This window comes from Pterocles gutturalis, unplaced genomic scaffold, assembly GCF_000699245.1.
Source record: "Pterocles gutturalis isolate BGI_N339 unplaced genomic scaffold, ASM69924v1 scaffold3009, whole genome shotgun sequence".
NCBI lineage: Eukaryota > Metazoa > Chordata > Aves > Pterocliformes > Pteroclidae > Pterocles > Pterocles gutturalis.
Window position 1 is genome coordinate 36,450 of NW_010135400.1, and position 17,961 is coordinate 54,410.

The window sequence follows — 17,961 nt, forward strand, 5'->3', positions numbered from 1 at the left end:
GATTGTGCAGTCTTCAAGTCAAAATATGAAGATTTTTTAACTTAGAAGTGTTTCCTTTGTAAAATTTTCTGCCAAGAATTCCTGTAATTCAAGGGCCAAAGCCCACTCAAATAATTTCTGAAAAAACCTGTAAGCAGAAAGGTGAGATCTTAGTTAACATAGATGCATATATTTATTTTTTTTCTTTCAGACTACCTTTAAGAGAATCTTTATGCCATAGGACTCTGTGCTACGAATTTTTACTTTTATGAGGATGGGTTCTCAGTACAAGCATCAAGTATATTGCAGTATTATTTCTAGCAGAATGTTTCAGAGCATATGTTCTTGTTTCTGCTGCAGTTTCTGCTTTGTCCTTAATCAGCATATACTGAAAAATTAAGACTTATTTTCACTTACACAGTAATAAATTTTTCACATGCTTTAGAATATTTTTTTTAATTTACTGAATGAATGATACTGGTAGCTTGTCATTAGTTTGTTTTTTTGAAAGTGGACTACCTTAGCTGAACTATGAAGTTGAAGTACCTGAAGTACACTATATTTGGGGGCTTTTTGTCTTCTGACAGTTCTGATGGAGGTGGGATTATGTCCCATTATGAGATTTGAAGGAAAGGAGTGCATCATGATATATTGGTGGTAAAGTTCTTAAAAGAATTTTTATAACTTTGTTGTCTACTGCATTAGATTCTTTAATTCTAAAAATATCTAAGAGATCACCTTCCTAGAAGGGACATCACAGTATTTGCATTAACAGTTTTCTGAAAGCTTTATGACTGTTGTTGGTATTTTATGTGAACTTCAAATAGATGAGCAACAAAATCTTATTGAGTATTTATTTTTCTTTCCAATTTTTTTTCCGAATTCTCTAATTGAATTTGTAATTAAGAATTTAATGCCATAAAGTATATTGTTAATATTTATCCTTTAAATATCTGATTTATTTAAGGACTCACAAAATATATATAGCTGGAAGTGAAATATGTATAGCAGGTTCACAAAATGTGTATAGCAGGTGGACTTGGCAGTGTTAGGTTTATGGTTGGACTCGATGATCTTAAAGGTTGTTTCCAACCTGAATGATTCTGTGATTCTAAAGAAGGATTGATGTTCAAGTAGATACAAATTATTAGTTTCATGAGGATTTCTGTTCTGCTGAAACGTTAAGGTTTCTGTTATTAACTTTTCTCAATAAATTATTTTTTGTTTCTGAGGGGAAGGTACTACATTCCCTCAATGAAATTTTTCTTCATGTATTGAAATAATAAAGTTATATTTTAGGTTTAGCTGAGTCCTAGTTATGGGACATATTTCATATTTTTTTTACTTTTACATCATTATCTGCAAATGGATTTTAACCTGACTGATTTCTCCTGCAAACAATTATTTAAGATAAGTATACAAATACATCTAGTCTTTGATCACACTGCATAAATGACAGGCACATAATCTGTATTGCCAGTTGAGTGGAACCAAACTCCTTCACTTGCCCTAAAAATTGAGACTGTAATGATGAAATCATGAACTGAACTCATCGTTCTTCCTAGAATTACTTGAAGACAAATGTTGGCAACCACTGTAACTAATGCAGTTATACCTGAGTAAATCAAACGTAATCAAAATATATACTGATGACTGTGACTTATAGCCATAACCTTAAAGATAATAAAAAAGATTTTATAGAAAGTCAATTATGTGAACTTCAGTGATATATAGCTGGGTTTTTTTGAGGAAAGAATAGATTGTATTACAGTGTTTGGGGTTATTAACATTTAGTTAAGTTTACAGGGAGACTTTAATTTCATCACCACCTGTTTTCATTTACTTGTTTTAGTACCTACTCCTTTTAGACACAAGGTTTGGTTAAATAAAACATTAATGCTTGAATATAGTCTCTGTGTGTGCAACCTGAAAGAAGGGGAGCCTGAAGGGTTAAATTTCTGAGCCTTCTGGAGTCAGTGTCAAACTTTGTGGCATAACTGCAGCCAGGAAGTCATTCTAGATATGTATGATGTGCTTGTAACTAATGACACAAATATAGCCAGGCTTCAGAGTGAAAAGAAAAAAATGGCGTATGGATTTAGAATGACGCCTTTTAATTGGTGTTAAATTGGTCAATACTGGACAGTAATGAAGAAAAAGGAAAACACAGGACTGTTGTTCCTCTCCTATAGGAAGGTGGAGGTATGAAATGTTGTAGAACTTTGTTGTTGTAGCAAGGGATTGCGTGTGTCGTAACTTACATGGCAGAATAATTATCTGATATTCAGCAGTGCTTATCTTTAAATTCTCTCTGGTTTGCAAAACGTGACAGTGTTCCTGCTGTTCTTCATTCTCTGTAGGTCCGGAGAGAAATAGTTAACTGCCAGCCCATGTGAGCTGTAACTTAAAACATGCATCTATCCACTTCATCTCCTATTTACCGTTTAGTACAAGAAAAGAAATTGAAATCTTGCTCAGACTTTTTACTTCAGTGCAGAAAGACAGCTTCCTACTTCCTCCTGTACAGCCAGGCTTAAACCGGCTGTAGCCAAGTTTCCAAATTCCCACTCGGCCTCTGTTTATCTCTTAAAGGAGGATGTTGATGAAAGTCGTGGTATTTGTGGGTTTAGTGTGTTGTTGAACTATTGGACTGGCAACACTGTGATGACAATGTTCTTGGGGTTTCTAGAGATCATTAATGGCAAATACAGTGTGTTATCCAGATTCTTGCTGCTGCTTTTCCTGGTATCAATAGACACCTGTTGACAGAATTATATTCTCTGCTGCACTGAAGAGAGGGATAATTATGACAGTTATTAAGAAAATTTCTCTGTGGGGTGTATATACACTGTATTTCCAGAAGACAATACTTCTGTGGGTTAAAGGAAGTGATTTAGATGAAGAGCAGTGATTTCTAAAAGCCTGCTGTGCCTTTTTAAAATTGTAAATGATGTTTATATATCTGTGTATTGGTGATTGTAATTAGTTTGTCTTCTCTTTTAACAGATTTAGTCCATTTAACCTGTCCATCAACTAAAACTGCTAGGGAAGATTTAGAGCCTGTTGTACAGAAGTTATTCACTCTAAATACAGAAAAAGGTAAAAATCATATGAAGTATTAAGAGATTATTTTGCAAAAATACAATTTACCCTTGTAACTGAAATATCTGTTAGTGAACATATGAATCTCTCATCAGAGTCAACATATGGTGAGCTGCTGTTCAGATATCAATATTTCAAAGTAAAGGAATCTATTTTGAGTCGTGAGACTGATTAGACAGATGTCAAGTTTTTTGTATTGCATGATCTAATGTTCCAAGTCATCTTCAGCTGTCGTTTAACTTCAGTATACAAGGACCATGGCTGTAAGTCTCTAGGACCTTTTTTATTTTTCACACTTTCTTTTTCATGGAAACATATTTGCTCCTCAGCATGCAGTAGTGAAATGAAATATTTGTGAATCTGTTTTTTTACACTGTCCTGTTTTTGTGATTTCTGTCCCTGGGGTGTCCCTAACAACAGTTATCAAAAACCCCAAAAGTCAGTGATTTGCTTTTCTCCTTCAGCTGCCGGATGTGCTCAGTGCTATAAGCTGCTCAGTTTTCTTTGCCTTCTCTTACTCTAGCAATGTTGCTCATCATTTTGTTGTTGTTTTTTTTCAAATGCTTCCTTGTTTGCTGTTTTTAACTGAAATTCTCTGGATTTGGCTTTAAGCAGTGGAAGCATAAATGTGTTATGCACTGCAGTGTTACCAGGATGATAGATTTCCCGTCATTCCCAGTGCAGAACTACGCGGCCCTAAATTCAAGGAAACCTTGCCAGCTACTTCCATGAACTTTGAACTTCAGATGGACAGTTTCACAGTCCCAGAGGAAAGTAGCTGGTGACAAAGCAGTTGTTCCCTAGAAAGAAATTGTCCCTGAGATACTTCGAGCTAGTTTCCCAGAAATCATTGAAATTTAATCCCAAGATCTTGAATTTAATCTTATTTTTGATAGATGCTCATAGGATAGGTAGTGTGCACATAGAAGATGTTGCTATGTTCTAACCCTGGCAAAGCATTTTTAGATATGATGTGCTCATACTTCAGTACAGTGAATTATGGTTCTTCTATGAGAAAACAACACTTAGCTGTCAGTGGAAGGGTTTACGTTCCTATATACACCAGTTAGATATGGATGTATTTTATAGTATTTAAAATTGGTTTGCTTATAATATTTGCTGTTACACCTCATGAATGAAGGTATGCTTCATGAATTCAGGTAGAATTTTCTCCTGTTTATAAAAAACAAACAAAACAAAACCTGTCCTTTATGTGACCAATCCTTTTTTTTTTCCTTCAGGGCTCTATAACCAAGAACAGTGTTTCACGAAGGGCTGAGTTCAGCTTTTCACAAGTTTGTTTTTCTCTGTTCTTTTCCCTTTTTACATTTTTTTTCCTCTACCTTGTAATGAAAAAGCAAGTATCTTATTGTTTTTATAAGACAACAATGTGCTTTTATTAGCAAGTAAAATATTAAATAATATGCATTTTCTTTCTTTTTTGCTTACAGGCAAGGCAATTATTTTGATGTCCCAAAGATAGATTTTTTTTGCTAGGTTTGTAGTACAAGAGCCTTTACAAAACACATATGTAGAATACAACTAGGGTTTGTAAATAGAAAACTTTATTAGATTGGAGAGCTGCAAACACTCATCGTGCTGATATTTGTTAACTTAAAGCCCCATGTTTTGGTAACTAATTCCCAACTTTTAATATTTAACATATATCTTAAATTTTCAAGACAGTGCTGTGTATTTCAAAGACTCAATTGGTGAAGAAAAGATTAACTTGCAGTTCAGTGTCTTCTAATCATTTGGGGGGGTTAGCATTAATCTTAATGTTTAAAGTGATCCAGTTTTGAAATGATATATTGTTTAGGACCTGACTGAAATTCTTCTGTAGAAACTCTGTGATCATAGGGGTCCTCAGGTGCACTGAGGCACTGAAAAGCTAGTTTTCACTGACACATAGGCCTTTTTATCATCAGGATGAGGTAGTGGTCGTATTTTAATTAAAATGTCAGAACAAATACTGTTGGAGTTATTGAAAATGAATCACCAGATAAAGTGAGCACTGGGCCATGGCAGGTCAAAGAGGCAAAGTCACCTGGAGAAGAGGACTCCATTCATTTTCCTGCCTAAATGAGGAAGAAGTAACTTTTATGAGCAAAGTGAACTTTTAAATATATTAAAGAGCATCTTGCCCTGTATTAAGGCTCAGGCTTTCACAGGCTGATGAATTTAATTTATATTTCAAACTGTTCAGTATGGTTAGCACCTATTTTTTTTAAAGCATTTGACAGTTATAAAAAGATACTGAAGGAATAGCATAGATTTATCTCTTTTTCTTCTAATTCAACTACTTTGAAACACTGTTTTGAGTGCTGTTGTTATTTAAAAGTTTCTTCCTTGGAAAGAGGTAAATCTCACAAGGTCTTTTACAAGCTTCATTTGTTTTGGAGGAGGTAAAATACCAAAAAGGAGACAGCAAATATACCGAACAAATAGTATCTATTAAGCTAAGAATCTATGTTGTGTATTCCTCTGTTGCATTCTGCACTGTTAAAAAGTGACCTTCATCTTCCCGGAGGTTTTTCTGCCTGTGCGTAGAGGGGTTATATGAATGTGCAAAGTAACTGCAAGAAAGGTACCAATGATGAACAAGCAAGATGGAGCTTATGATGATTTTTGTATTTATAATGAGTATTGTAGCACATTGTAAGTACTCAGTAAGCGTAGATAAATATAAATTAATAGTTTATTTTCATTTAGCAATATTTCCATGGTTTAGAGATTCTACATACTGCATACCACACATCTCAAATAGAGTACTTCTGGGTTTTGGTAATTTGAGGGGAGTATTCTTTGTAGATTTGTCTTTAACATTTCTTTTATTTAAACCATGAGCATTAGTCAGGCTCCTCAGATTGGCTTGAAGATGTTCAACCTGAAGCACACAAAGCTCTGTTATGAGAAGTGTTCCCGTACAAAGATGATCTTATTAAATGAAGGGGAAGAAGTATGCATCAGAAATATTTTTGCATCTGGAATGCAGCAGCTTCAAGTTGGCACAGCCTGTGAAGGGCTTGTTCGGACCATCATATGCACGTGGAGTTTATCGAGAGTAAACTAGATAATGTGAAGTGGAGAGGCGTTAAATTTAGACCAAGTTTCATGGTAGTATGCTTTTGGGTGATAATTGGTTCTTATGTGGCATAGTGTGTAGAGAATAAGTAGAATTTACATCCCTATGGTTGTAAAAGAAAAGTATCATGACAGAGTACCTCAGAAAAGAATGGCAAGTAAAATCAATTGGCTTTTTAAAGAAAAAAAAAAAACCTATTACAGTAAATCCATGTTAACAAATTGACTTTTAGTATGCAGGATTACATATTTCCCTTATTACATGTGAACAGTGATTACTGGAAACCCTTTTTTTTTTCCTTTTCAGAGTCTGAAAATGAAGACATGGGAAAACCTACAGTCCTCTGGGCCGTCTACTTCAACATGAGAGATTCTTCAGGGATTGACAAAAATTCATATAATGGCTTACCCTCAAATGTTTATGTCTGTTCTGGACCAGACGCAGCTTTAGGAAATGACTGTGCTGTCAAACAGGTTGGGCAGATCAATTTTTTTCGTTGCAGAACTTTAATTTTAAAAACCTAAGGAAGTCCAATGAAGTCAGCTTTTGCTCAGGGTTATGGTGCTTTATGCTGGGTACTTAGTACTGGTACAGCTATAAACCTTCACAGCGAGACATGCAACAACCTTACTTCATGAGCAAAGTGAATGTCAGTGGGATTGAGAACGGAGGAAACCTGAGAAAAGACCAGTTGATGTAGTAACATTGGGAGCAGCAGATAGTTAATCTGAACAGTTAAAGGGAATCCAGAAGGCAGCACTACCTGAAGATTATTATCTTGCTAGAATGGTTACTGGCTCTAATACTGTGGAGAGGAAGAACTGTCAAATAATTCAGAAATAGAGGTGATAACTCCCCTAAATATGTAATCTTTTGCCTGTAAGTTTAAAGAGGAAGTACAGTAGTAAAGAAGCAGTACAAATCAAGGGTCAGAAAAGCCTATCTACAGTTTAAGTTGGAAGGATCATCAAAGTAGTATAGTACCTGCAGGACAGTCATAAATCTAAAACCTTATTGGGAAAAAAAAACTCTGAATAATTACTAATCGGGTATGTTAAGCTATTTGTCTCTGTTTACTTTCTGCCTTAGTATAACTATTAAAAAATTATGGTGTTATTTTGTCTCTGAAAGAATTCAGGGGGATGGCATTCTACTCGTGACCTTTCGATAGCTTTTGGCACCAAATCACACTCGGTTCTGATTTTTAGTTCTCAGTATTTGGGTGTCTACATACCTAGTGCCTGCTAACTAAAATTCTGAAATCAGAACCACTGACACCTTGCCTAGTAGTAGGCAGAACATACAAGTACTCAATTTAAGACAAACTGCTAGTGCTTTGAAATTGGAGGTGAAGAGTGAAAGCTCCTTAAACAAAACTAGGTATATGGAGAGATAGCGAAATAGCCACCTTCTGTGGTGGCAATAGGCAGAATATGCAGGGACAGCAGATCTTCTTGGGTAGGTAGGTAGAAATTCACTAAGAGCATCATATCATACCTCTCCTGCCTTCCCCACTACTATTGAGCAGAAGACAAGATCATGTGAATGTGTAGATTGTGACTTGTTCAACAAAAGGCAGCTCCAGGAATGTTTCCCCTTTTGCTCTTCCATTCAGAGATCCGCCTTGATAAGGAAGATATAAAGTCTTCAGCAAATCTCCCCCAGCAGTCACTGTGGTGTCAGGGTGCTTTCAGAGCTAGCATGAGGACACCTTTACATCTTTGTAGGATTAACTGGCACTAGTAATTTTTAAAGCTGCTTTTTAATGGCCGTGTTCAGAGAGTGTGCATGCCATCTTCTAGCCAGTTGCAGGATGTTTTATGACTAAGTTATAAACCTCTTAAAAATAAGATTTTAAAATGGACAAGCTGACATAGGCTGAACTGTGGGGTCAGAACAGGATAATCAAGGGCTAATGGTATGCTTCAGTTTGCTTTACAAGGCAATAATTTGCCTCCCAAGTGGAGAAAGAACAGTAAAGACAAAAAATAATACAAGACAATTATTATGGTAGCAGTTCTAAATTGTAAATGAGTTATTTTCTAAATCAGAATTTTAAACTGTTATTTAAAACAGTGCAAGTTGAAAACTGTTTAAAAAAAACACTTAAAAGCCAGCCTGTTTCTAATTCTGATAGCCATCTTTTCTAGCATTCAGCTTTGTCTTACCTTAAGAGCTCTTTTTCTTACCAATGAACAGTGGTATTGTGGTTCAAGCTGTATTTAAATACTGTTGCTGCTGTAGGTAGCATTGGTGTTAAATCTGTTGACCATCACTGAGATAGATGTTCAACAAGCAGATCTTGGAGGAGAAACAATCAAGAGCCTTAAAAACCGCCTTTCTGAAAGAGTAGATAGAAGCTACATTTTTTAAACTGTTTTAAATTTTGAAACAAATGGTCACTAGTTAGAGTGAAACATATTTTAGTGTAAACATGTTTAGAGTTAAAAGTCATAAGGGAAAATAAAAGTGAGGAGTGTATGTGAGAATAAAGTCAAGAACAGGCTGGAGATAGAGCAGAACTCACTATTAGAATACACTCTTCCCATCTAGCCTGTAGGTACCTTCCAGTCAAGTGGAGGAGGGAAATACTTGTAAGTTCGTGTGCCTTCTGCCCCCAAATCACTTCCATCTTCCTGGCAAGAGGATGGAAATCTCCAAATATGAGATACTTACAAACTCATGGATCAGAACACTTTAAAAAACAAACAAAAACCCACTGTGTGTATTAGTCTTGGAGATAGCTTGGAAAATGGAATCTAATTTCTCTAATCAATTCTGCGTTTACTGTTTTAGTGATACTTCCCATGATTTATGTTTTCATAACCATTAGTATTACTACTATGTCATGCTGTTTGATTGTATTGATGATACGTTATTTAGAAGGCAAGACACCACAGCTTTTACAGATGATTATTCAGCTACAGCTCAGTATACAAATGGCTTAATTCTTGTTTTATTTTAATTTAGTGTTAAATTCCTAGTATAATATGAATTAATTTTGATGTCTGCATTTACTTGCCCTGAGGATAGGCTAAATAAAATGTAAAGTGCCATTTATGATTCCTTCAAATTCTGTATGTATGGATCAAGTAAAACATCTGGCTTCCAGTTTTCTATTTTTTCACTGCTTGAAACACACTTGAAAACTGGTACACAACTACTAAATATTGAAGGAACTATTTACTAATTTAAATTATTACAATAAGTATCAAAGCACTGTAATGAAGGAGTTGTTAAATTGTTATTGGTTATTCTGCATGACTTCAGCTGGATAAGGTTAACTTAAAAAATTGGTAGACCTGAAAGCACTCTATACCATTAAACTGTTCAATTATAATCAATGTCATGATGTCCTATATAGCATACTGAGAATTTCTTCCCATGTTCAACCTCATAATTATTTCACCATTTTTGGAGTGGATATTTGCTGACTGATTGGAGACTGAATAATTGTGAGAACTGCATAGAACTGAAATGTTTGTCTGCTCTAGTTTGTCATCTGTTTAGTACCACATAAGACCCTTTTCTTCAATATTCTATTAAATATAATAGTAGTTTAAGTATCTGTCTGAGTTTCAAGGACAAGTGCAGAGTTGAAATTAGAAGTCTTTCTCTTACCTTTAGAAGGTTAGTTTTGTAAACTTTTTCTAGGATATTTGCACCTCCTTGCCCCCTAGACTTACTAGGTAAGGTCTTTGAATTAGAAAAAGTAGAAAACTAGAAGTAGAGAATAGCAAATTTTTCATTACTTTTTCATATACAAATATAAATAATTTTTAACGGTTTTAAATGGGTATGGAAGAGTGGAACATGGGAAGCAGAATGAAGCATTGAATTGAACTGAGAGTAGACAGGGTTATTTAACCAGTTAATCATGGAGTCCTACATCCCCGTGCTGGTGATACAAATCCACTGCTGGTGGGCAGTGAAGTTTATCACAGAAAGCTGTTTGGTACATGTTCAGTGATGTATTAATCTGAAAACAATTCCCTCTTGTCCAGGAATCCCCATTATGTAGTCAGCCTTTGCAGTTGGCATTAACTGACCCCACTGTCAGCTTTTTCAGTGCGGTGTCTGGTAGCAGTATGAATATAAAGATTAAATGGATTCTTGCCGATGTGGGAGCTCTCATCACAGGTTATCTTTAGGGCATAGTTTACTAAATAGACAAAATCGAAAGGAACTGTTGCTTTGCCTTTTTAGAAACCCAAAACATAACTGTGATCTGCATCAGTTGTTTCCATTTGGCTTAGAAGCTTAAGGACTTGGAAAAGAAAACATTTATGGAAATGTGAAGTGCATGTTGATTCAGTAAATAAATTCCAGAGCGTCTCTAGCTTTTTCTTTTTCCCCCCCTTAAGATAAGCTTATAGAGAGCTTAGTTGCACAGGAACGTATAAAATTGTTTAACACTAGTTAGCAAAGCTCCTTGCATTCTTGTGTTTTTTAAAGGATTTTTGGTCTCCTTTTATAAAATGTCTGATTCTCAAGAATTCTAAGATCACAGTATTTTGGTTCTTTTTCTCCTGGATTTTGTAGTTGTATTCTGTGTTGAAAAGGTAGTTTGCTTGCAAAAAAACATCTTCATTGTTCTCAATACAATGTAGAATGACCAGCATTTTTTAGAAAGCCCCATGCAGTGACTTTCCCAGTAGAACAATATAAAATAAGAGATTGTTTTTTCTTTTTTGAGAACTGCAAAAAGGAATGGATTTCCCATGTGTTTACAATACTGTCAAACTATTAAATCACTATTGATTTGAAAGAACAGAGGTTAATCTTAAATATCTGTAAAATATTGCTGCAGGGTATTACATTTCAAGGTAAAGTTTATTTTATGCTTTTTTTTTTAATAGGCTGAGACTATTTTCCAAGAAATGTTTCCTACCGAGGAATTTTGCCCACCACCACCAAATCCAGAAGATATTATTTATGATGAGGATGAGACAGCACCAGAGGAGACTGGATTCAGCAATTCACCAGAGACAAAACCTGAATCCTTAACTGAGGAAAGCAGTAGTGGAGGTAGTACTGCTCTTAAGAAAGAAGATAATGAAGAATGAGTTAGCACTGTTCTCTTATTAGAAGAGGAGGTTGACCCCAACAAAAATGTAAGGGAGGAAGGGTAACAAAAAGAGGTTTAAAAACCCCATAGCTGTATTATTTGCAATTGCCTTACTTTCCTTGGCTTGAATAATATTTCTTCATCAAATAGCTGATAGCTGAGATATTTCTTCGTCATAGGTCCATCAGATCCAGGGGTGTTTGTAGCTAAACAAAAAACATAGAGCAAAGCATTTGAATTTAAAATCTAAAATAGGTTTCATGATTTGTTAAGAGAATTTGGTTTTGTTTTACATCTTGGAAGGAATACTCCATCTTTATAACAGGCAACAAGTCAAAACTAATCAAAAGAAAAAAATGTACAAGTTTTCTTACCAGTCAGCAGATGATCATCTAATACGGTGTGTCACATTTCTACTCAGTTGTTCAGTCTCTGCTAATTAAACAGTTGAAGGTGAGCTTCACAATCTGTCCTTCAAAGTGGTTTTATGGATGGAACTTAAATAATACTGACAGTTCTGGGGTGGCTTTAGAATGCGTACTAGATATCGTGTTTAATTTGTATCATGAAAAATTTATTATATGATTTTGAAACTGATACCATGATTTAGAAGCAAATATAATCCAATAGATGTTCCTCACATGAAACTATTTTACATTCAATTTTTTTTAATAAGATCTGATAGTTGTGCAATAACACACTAGTGACCTAATTTACTGTAGTCAGGAAAACAGCACAATTAATGCTAGACTTCCCAACAAAATTAAAAATCATTAATGGAGCGTACCTGTTGTTAGTTTCCCTGGATTTGTTGCAGTGTTTGGGCCTTTAATAAGCCAGTAGTTAGTTTTTTCAAGTATGGTGTCCAAGAAGTTTAGATGATCATTAATTGAGGTTTTTGGTGGTGGGGAGAAGGTTCAACTGATAATTCCAATGGTTTGTATTGATCCTAATTAATAGGATTAAAATTAGTGCGATAGCTGTAAATTTTGCATTTTGTAATGATAAATCGTAAAGCATTTATACAATAACATTTATTGGAGTATTTATAAGCCTACTTTGTATGAAAAATTACAAAATGAGGAAACCATGATAAACTTGCACTTCTGAACAATGCTTGAAATTAGATATCCAGATGATGAAAAATATTTAGCATTTACTGAAAGATTTACCTTAAAATGTACACCCAGTAGATCAGTAGTGTATTTAAGTATAGAGATGAGTGAATTTTGATGAGTCAGGGTTTAAACTTAGATACAGTTCTAGCAGTGCTTAAATACTGTACGTAAATAGAAGATGCCATTGAATAATGAACATTCAGCACTGCCTGAACTGGACACATCCAGACTTGTGTACAGTTTCGCAGTGCATGTGCCTGCCTTGAAAATGGCTTCATGCCATCAAAGATTGTTTATTTATTTTTTTACAGCATAAGTGATACAGTTAACTTCACTTTGTCTTGCATCATAGTACATTGTCCAGTTTTCATTTAAAAAACTGGTTTGTTAGTGTTTACGTTAATTGTTTATTGCATAGGTACCATTGTGTGTATAATCCCAAAGTCCTCTGCAAAATATGTGGCTGAAATGTTTCCAATGTTAAACGACGGTTATTGTTGTATGCTTGTGATCGAGCAGTTATTTGTATATAGTAATAAGCAGACTGCCTCTTCGTTTAGCTGTAATTTTTATGTGTATTGAAAAGCATGAGTATGTGGTAATTGTGTTTAACATCTACAGAGCTGTAAAAGAACTAAGTGGAGGACCTAGTCCCTGTTTGTCTTTCGATAATAGGGATCATAGTTGAATTTTTCATCTTCTATGTTTACAAGGAAATTGTTTTATGAAAATTAAAGGTTTGCTTGCAAGTGCACTTTTCTGTGTTTTCTTTCAATTACATGAGTAAAGCAGTTCATTTGTGAGCTGAGATTTCCTGATAATTCTGTTGCCTGATTTCATCATGTTGACGTTTGTAATAAGATTGAAGTTTATGTATGTTTATAGAAGTTAGAAGTTTATATAAAGTAGCGTCTTAGTGCTTCGTGTCCATGTGAAGCAAAGTTTGGAAATATTACAAATTTGATTTTAGATAAGACAGAATAATCTACAAGTTGTAGGCTATGACTTTACACTACATTGATTGCTTAAAAACTGTTCTCATGTCTCGTTGGTACAGTGAATGGAAACATAAAATGCTTTCCTATGGTACTTGAGTACCCAATAGCTCACTTGCAATAGCGGTAGATAAGACTGTTGATCTTTGTATTTTACAGAACTCGTGCACTGAACAGCATTTTGTTCTTGCTTTAAATTATTTAAGCATACAAAGTGAGGGTTAGGCTTATTCAGAGTAGTTTTTAAGGCTTGTCATACAGGATGTATTCAAAAGATAACATGACTTTTTAAAAACTGGCAATTTATCTGTAGGTTTATTAATAAATCAAGTTAAAGAAAGATAAGGTTAATTGAATTTTTAAACAAGTAGCTGTATTATCCTTCAAGCACCTTGGAGCTCATACAATATTCACACCTTTTTTTTTTTTTTTCCTAAGGAGTGCTTTGATATGTTTGAATTCCTTTTTTAATGAGTACTTTCTTTTTAACTAGGTTAATTGGATTAACCCCCAATATTCCAACAGTCAATTTTGTGCCATTTTCCCTTCTGCTGTTGTATTGCCTTGTCTGTATGACTGCAATTAGTTACTGTTCCTTTGCAAGTATTTTCAGCCATGAAGCTGCTAAGTCTGCTTTTTCTGGTGATGATGATGCTTAGGGCCATTTGACAGGTAATCATTAGAACTTAGATCCTTGCAGGCTATGGGGTCTTTTCTCCTATCATTGCAGGGGGATTTATGTAGGTAACTCCTATTAATGTTAATGGGACTTGCATGTGTAAATCCTCCTTGCATCAATGGGAAAATTGACCCCTGAAAAAAATATCTTCACGTTAGACTTGCTGATTCAGAAATGTCCAGGCACTGTCAGCTCCTGTGGAAGTGTGATGGAGCACGTGCTTTGTGCCGTTTCACTGAAACACTCTGAGGAGGAAATGGGGAATTTTTAGGGGTTTTGTAATTTTATATTGTATTTTATTTTTTCTATACGCTTCCAAATCTTGTCAGCAAGTTCCTCTAAGCATTCTTTTTATGTAGCTGGTGTCAGTTGCGCTTTCTGTACTCAGGAGGTTGCATGGCTCCTTTTGCTTTGGCTCTCATTGTATTTTAGGCCTCTCTCTCTTCCCTCCGAATCTTTTTACATTGGCAATGTGAGTTGCAACAGCTTAATTTCAAGAACAATTTGCTAGTCAGATATTGATTAGTGACAAGTCAGAAGTATTAAAATACTGTTTTCACACAACAGGAGACCAGGGCACTTACAGTCCATGATCCCTCAAGGATAAAATCAATTTCCTGAACACTTTTCCAGGCTGGGAGTGGGAAAACATGAACTACCCTCTTTCCTCGAGTGGTGGAAAGAAGGAAGGAGAGACAGCTGGACAGATGGAAAGAGCTAAAGCAGGAGTGCCGTAGTGGGAGGGGATTAAATGGGGGCTGCTTGTTGTGACCTTTGTGCTCCCAGATCAACTGAGTCTTGCACTTTTAGTTCCCTTTCTGCTACGTGAGATTTCTATACAATAGTATTAATTAGCTCTGTGTGTGCATATATATATATTAGGACAAAATTACTATCTCATAAAAGTTTGTCATTTAAACTTTTTGCAGAAATCAACCACTATAGAATGTCCAAAGGTTAGAATTACCTGCTGTTACCAAAACTGTCAAAAATATGTGGGAGAATTGTGGTGGCAGGGCAGTCACTTGCATTCCTTGGGTAAGTAGTAATGTAAAGTATCTTTGCTAAGATGTAGAAGTACTTGTGACACTGGAAGTTTGAGACAGAGATATAAAATACTCATTTATTGCAACCCACTTTAGTAGTAAGATTGCTTCAATAATCAGTTGGAAATCTTTACTTAGCTGTGTATGATTTCAGGAATAACTTTTTTCATGTGATGAAAAGCTACCATAGAAGGATACTTTCAGCTGTAGAGGTGAGTAGTAGGAGATGGTCAGCCACGTGGAATTCATGTCGTCAGCTTCATATTGAGCAAAAACAAGACTTTTGGTGGAAATAGAGCTTATTAGCATTATGTTTATTTACAGGCTGCCAGCTCCTGTTTATAAGAGTGACTGGTTCTTCAAAATCTGGCTGGGCAGCCAGGCAGGAGTGTTGTATATCTCAATGACGTTTGAGATTTAGAAAGTTGACAGTGAAGTATCGGGAAAATGCAGTTGTTGACTGCATGGGAGTTCTGATCAGAGGAGGCTTTAATAGAAAATACTCCTGCTGTCACAGTTCTAACAGACAATATATTTTACCCTGCTTGCATACATTGACAAAAAAGATGGAAGATATCGACCTGAGTGTATATCAAGCCGCAGATGTATTTGAGTAAACAATGGTTGCACAGGCAGTGGTGGGCTCCCAGTGTATATAATGCTGCTGAAGTGGCAGCTTTATGTAGGAGTCTTCTCAGTCTTGGGGAAAAGCTTCTTTGAGAGTGTTGCAAGTTTTATAACCGGCCAGTATACTGAATTCAGTAGTATATTTCTTCACCTGATTTTAGTTTTTCCTATTACCTGTCAGCAGTTTTTTTACTCAAAAAGATTTAAGCATCAAGGAGAACTAAAATACTGTCTTAGTAACAGTCTAATATTTTAGTTGGGTCTCTGGAGAAGGCTTTAGTGCTGTTGCTTCATTCTGAATGGTTAAGACTTCAGTGAGTGGGACCTGCCGTAGGCTATGGACACTCCATCCATCTTCTCAAACAGAGGCGTCTTCTCTTCTGTTGTGTTACTGCATGATAGCAGTCACCACTGGTGGCTAGCAAATGTGGCTTCAGCTTTCATAGCTGCTTTTTTGCCGCTCCGACTTCACCAGCTTATTCTCTAGTTGAGTACTGGTAGCTTTATCTCATTCTTTTCTTTTGCTCTAAGCATGGAGCTGGACTAAGAAATGCTTCTCTGTTGGAAGTGATGTTGTCTTGATCCTGAAGCTGCTGGGTTAGTAAGTCATCTTAGCACAATGATAAAACATCTGGATAATGTCATGCTAGGCTGCAGTTCACTGATACCTCAAGGCTAAGTTCATGAGCCATAAAACCAGTGTGGTATTTGTTGGTGAGCTGGTATTCTGTACCTGAGTTGAAAGTTGAAAAAGGTTTTTTTATTACGGGCTGACATCATACTAGAAACTTGAGTCTAGAAAAGGATAACTTGCAAGAGGCTTCTCTCTTAAAAAAAAAAAAAAACCTACATTAAAAATAAATCACAAATCCAAATATGCCTGTGCTGTGTTTTCGAGTCTGAGTACATAAGAAACTTTGTAATGGCCAAAGTGGAGTTCTGAATCTCTTCTGTTTCAAACCCGAGCATATTTCTGGAGCTCACCCAAGGGAAAGCCATTTAATCATGATGAGAGACCAGCTGTCAGACCAGTGTAACAAAACATTGTTCTGGGAACTTTTCAGTGGTGTGAAAGTCACTGCAAGTCATGGTTGAGTCCTTTGTTGTGAATAAATTATCCAGTGAATTCAGCCTTTTTCCCTGTCCAAAAATCTGTGTAATAGTGAATAATTTTTAGACTATAGATTGTTCAGAGAGAATCCACGATATGAGTCTTACAGCACCTTATTAGCTAAGTTGTCTGGTATTTTCCTGCTCTGTATTTGGATGCTGAAATAATACATAAAACTTAATTTAAAAAATGGTTTTTCATTATTACATCATACATTTTTAAGACAAAAAATAAAATACTTTTATGAAAAACAAAACCGCTCTCTACTATTAAGGAAGCCATCATAAAATCACTTATTTTGGTGATGCTTGCATTTTCTTTCCATAAGATTTGTAATCCAGGAGACCTTAGATTTCTTTCCAGACTCCCAGTCTGAATGTAAAATTAAAATGTGAGCGTGGTAAAAGCTAATAGCCCTCTCAGTTACTTTTTAAGGACATATTCATCTCTGCTAAGATACCGCTTGAAATGCATACCTCATAGAGGATACATTTAAAAATTTGTTTTGCATCAAATCTCTTCAGATGGCCTGTTTCAGCGTCATCTCTGAAGTGATGTCTGACTATGCTTGCATGTGCACAAGTGTCATAAAGGGGGAGCGAAGCAGTACTCAAACGAAGAGTAACAACAAGCAGTGGAAAATGTATCAACTTGGGATTCAAGAGAAATGGGTGTATTTTTTGGCTCTGGCACTGGTTTCCTCAATGAACTTGGTTCAGTCATTTCCCTTTAGTGTCACAGTAAAAAGATGTAAAATGGTGACAGATATTTTCTGAAACCTTTTGAGAGGTCAATAAAATGTAAGAGTAATGTATGTATTTGAGAAAGAAGATGAACAATGTTAATGATACCCTGTAAAAATCGATAGCAGTAAGTCAAGTAGAGGTGCAAATGATTTTCTGAGAAAATATCAAATATAACTATTATAACGTGGTTGGGATAACACGTTTTGTTAGCTAAGTCCCTTTTTCCATCTCTGACATTTTCTGTTTCACAAGTAAGGTTTCACCAATCAGCACAAACTCTTTGTTTACTAGTTAATAAAAATAACATAAAATTATACTTGAAAAAAATCTTTTTCTGATTATGCATATTTTGCTGGCAGATTATGATGCATATTGCTTCATTGTTTAATTAGGACCTAATGCTAA

At 35.4% G+C, this 17,961-nt stretch overlaps 1 protein-coding gene across 1 annotated transcript in view; it reads left to right on the forward strand.

Moving 5' to 3' along the window:
• The window catches only part of LOC104467892 (rab proteins geranylgeranyltransferase component A 1-like), a gene marked incomplete at its 5' end in the record, with an annotated part of 40,167 nt that extends 28,852 nt beyond the window's left edge, over positions 1 to 11,315 (forward strand). Inside the window, 3 exons of the mRNA XM_010081861.1 lie at positions 2,986 to 3,078; positions 6,473 to 6,639; positions 11,026 to 11,315. Of these exons, the coding sequence (XP_010080163.1) occupies positions 2,986 to 3,078; positions 6,473 to 6,639; positions 11,026 to 11,232 (467 nt within the window). The remainder of the gene's footprint in view (positions 1 to 2,985; positions 3,079 to 6,472; positions 6,640 to 11,025) is intronic.
• Between the last annotated feature and the right edge of the window lie 6,646 nt (positions 11,316 to 17,961).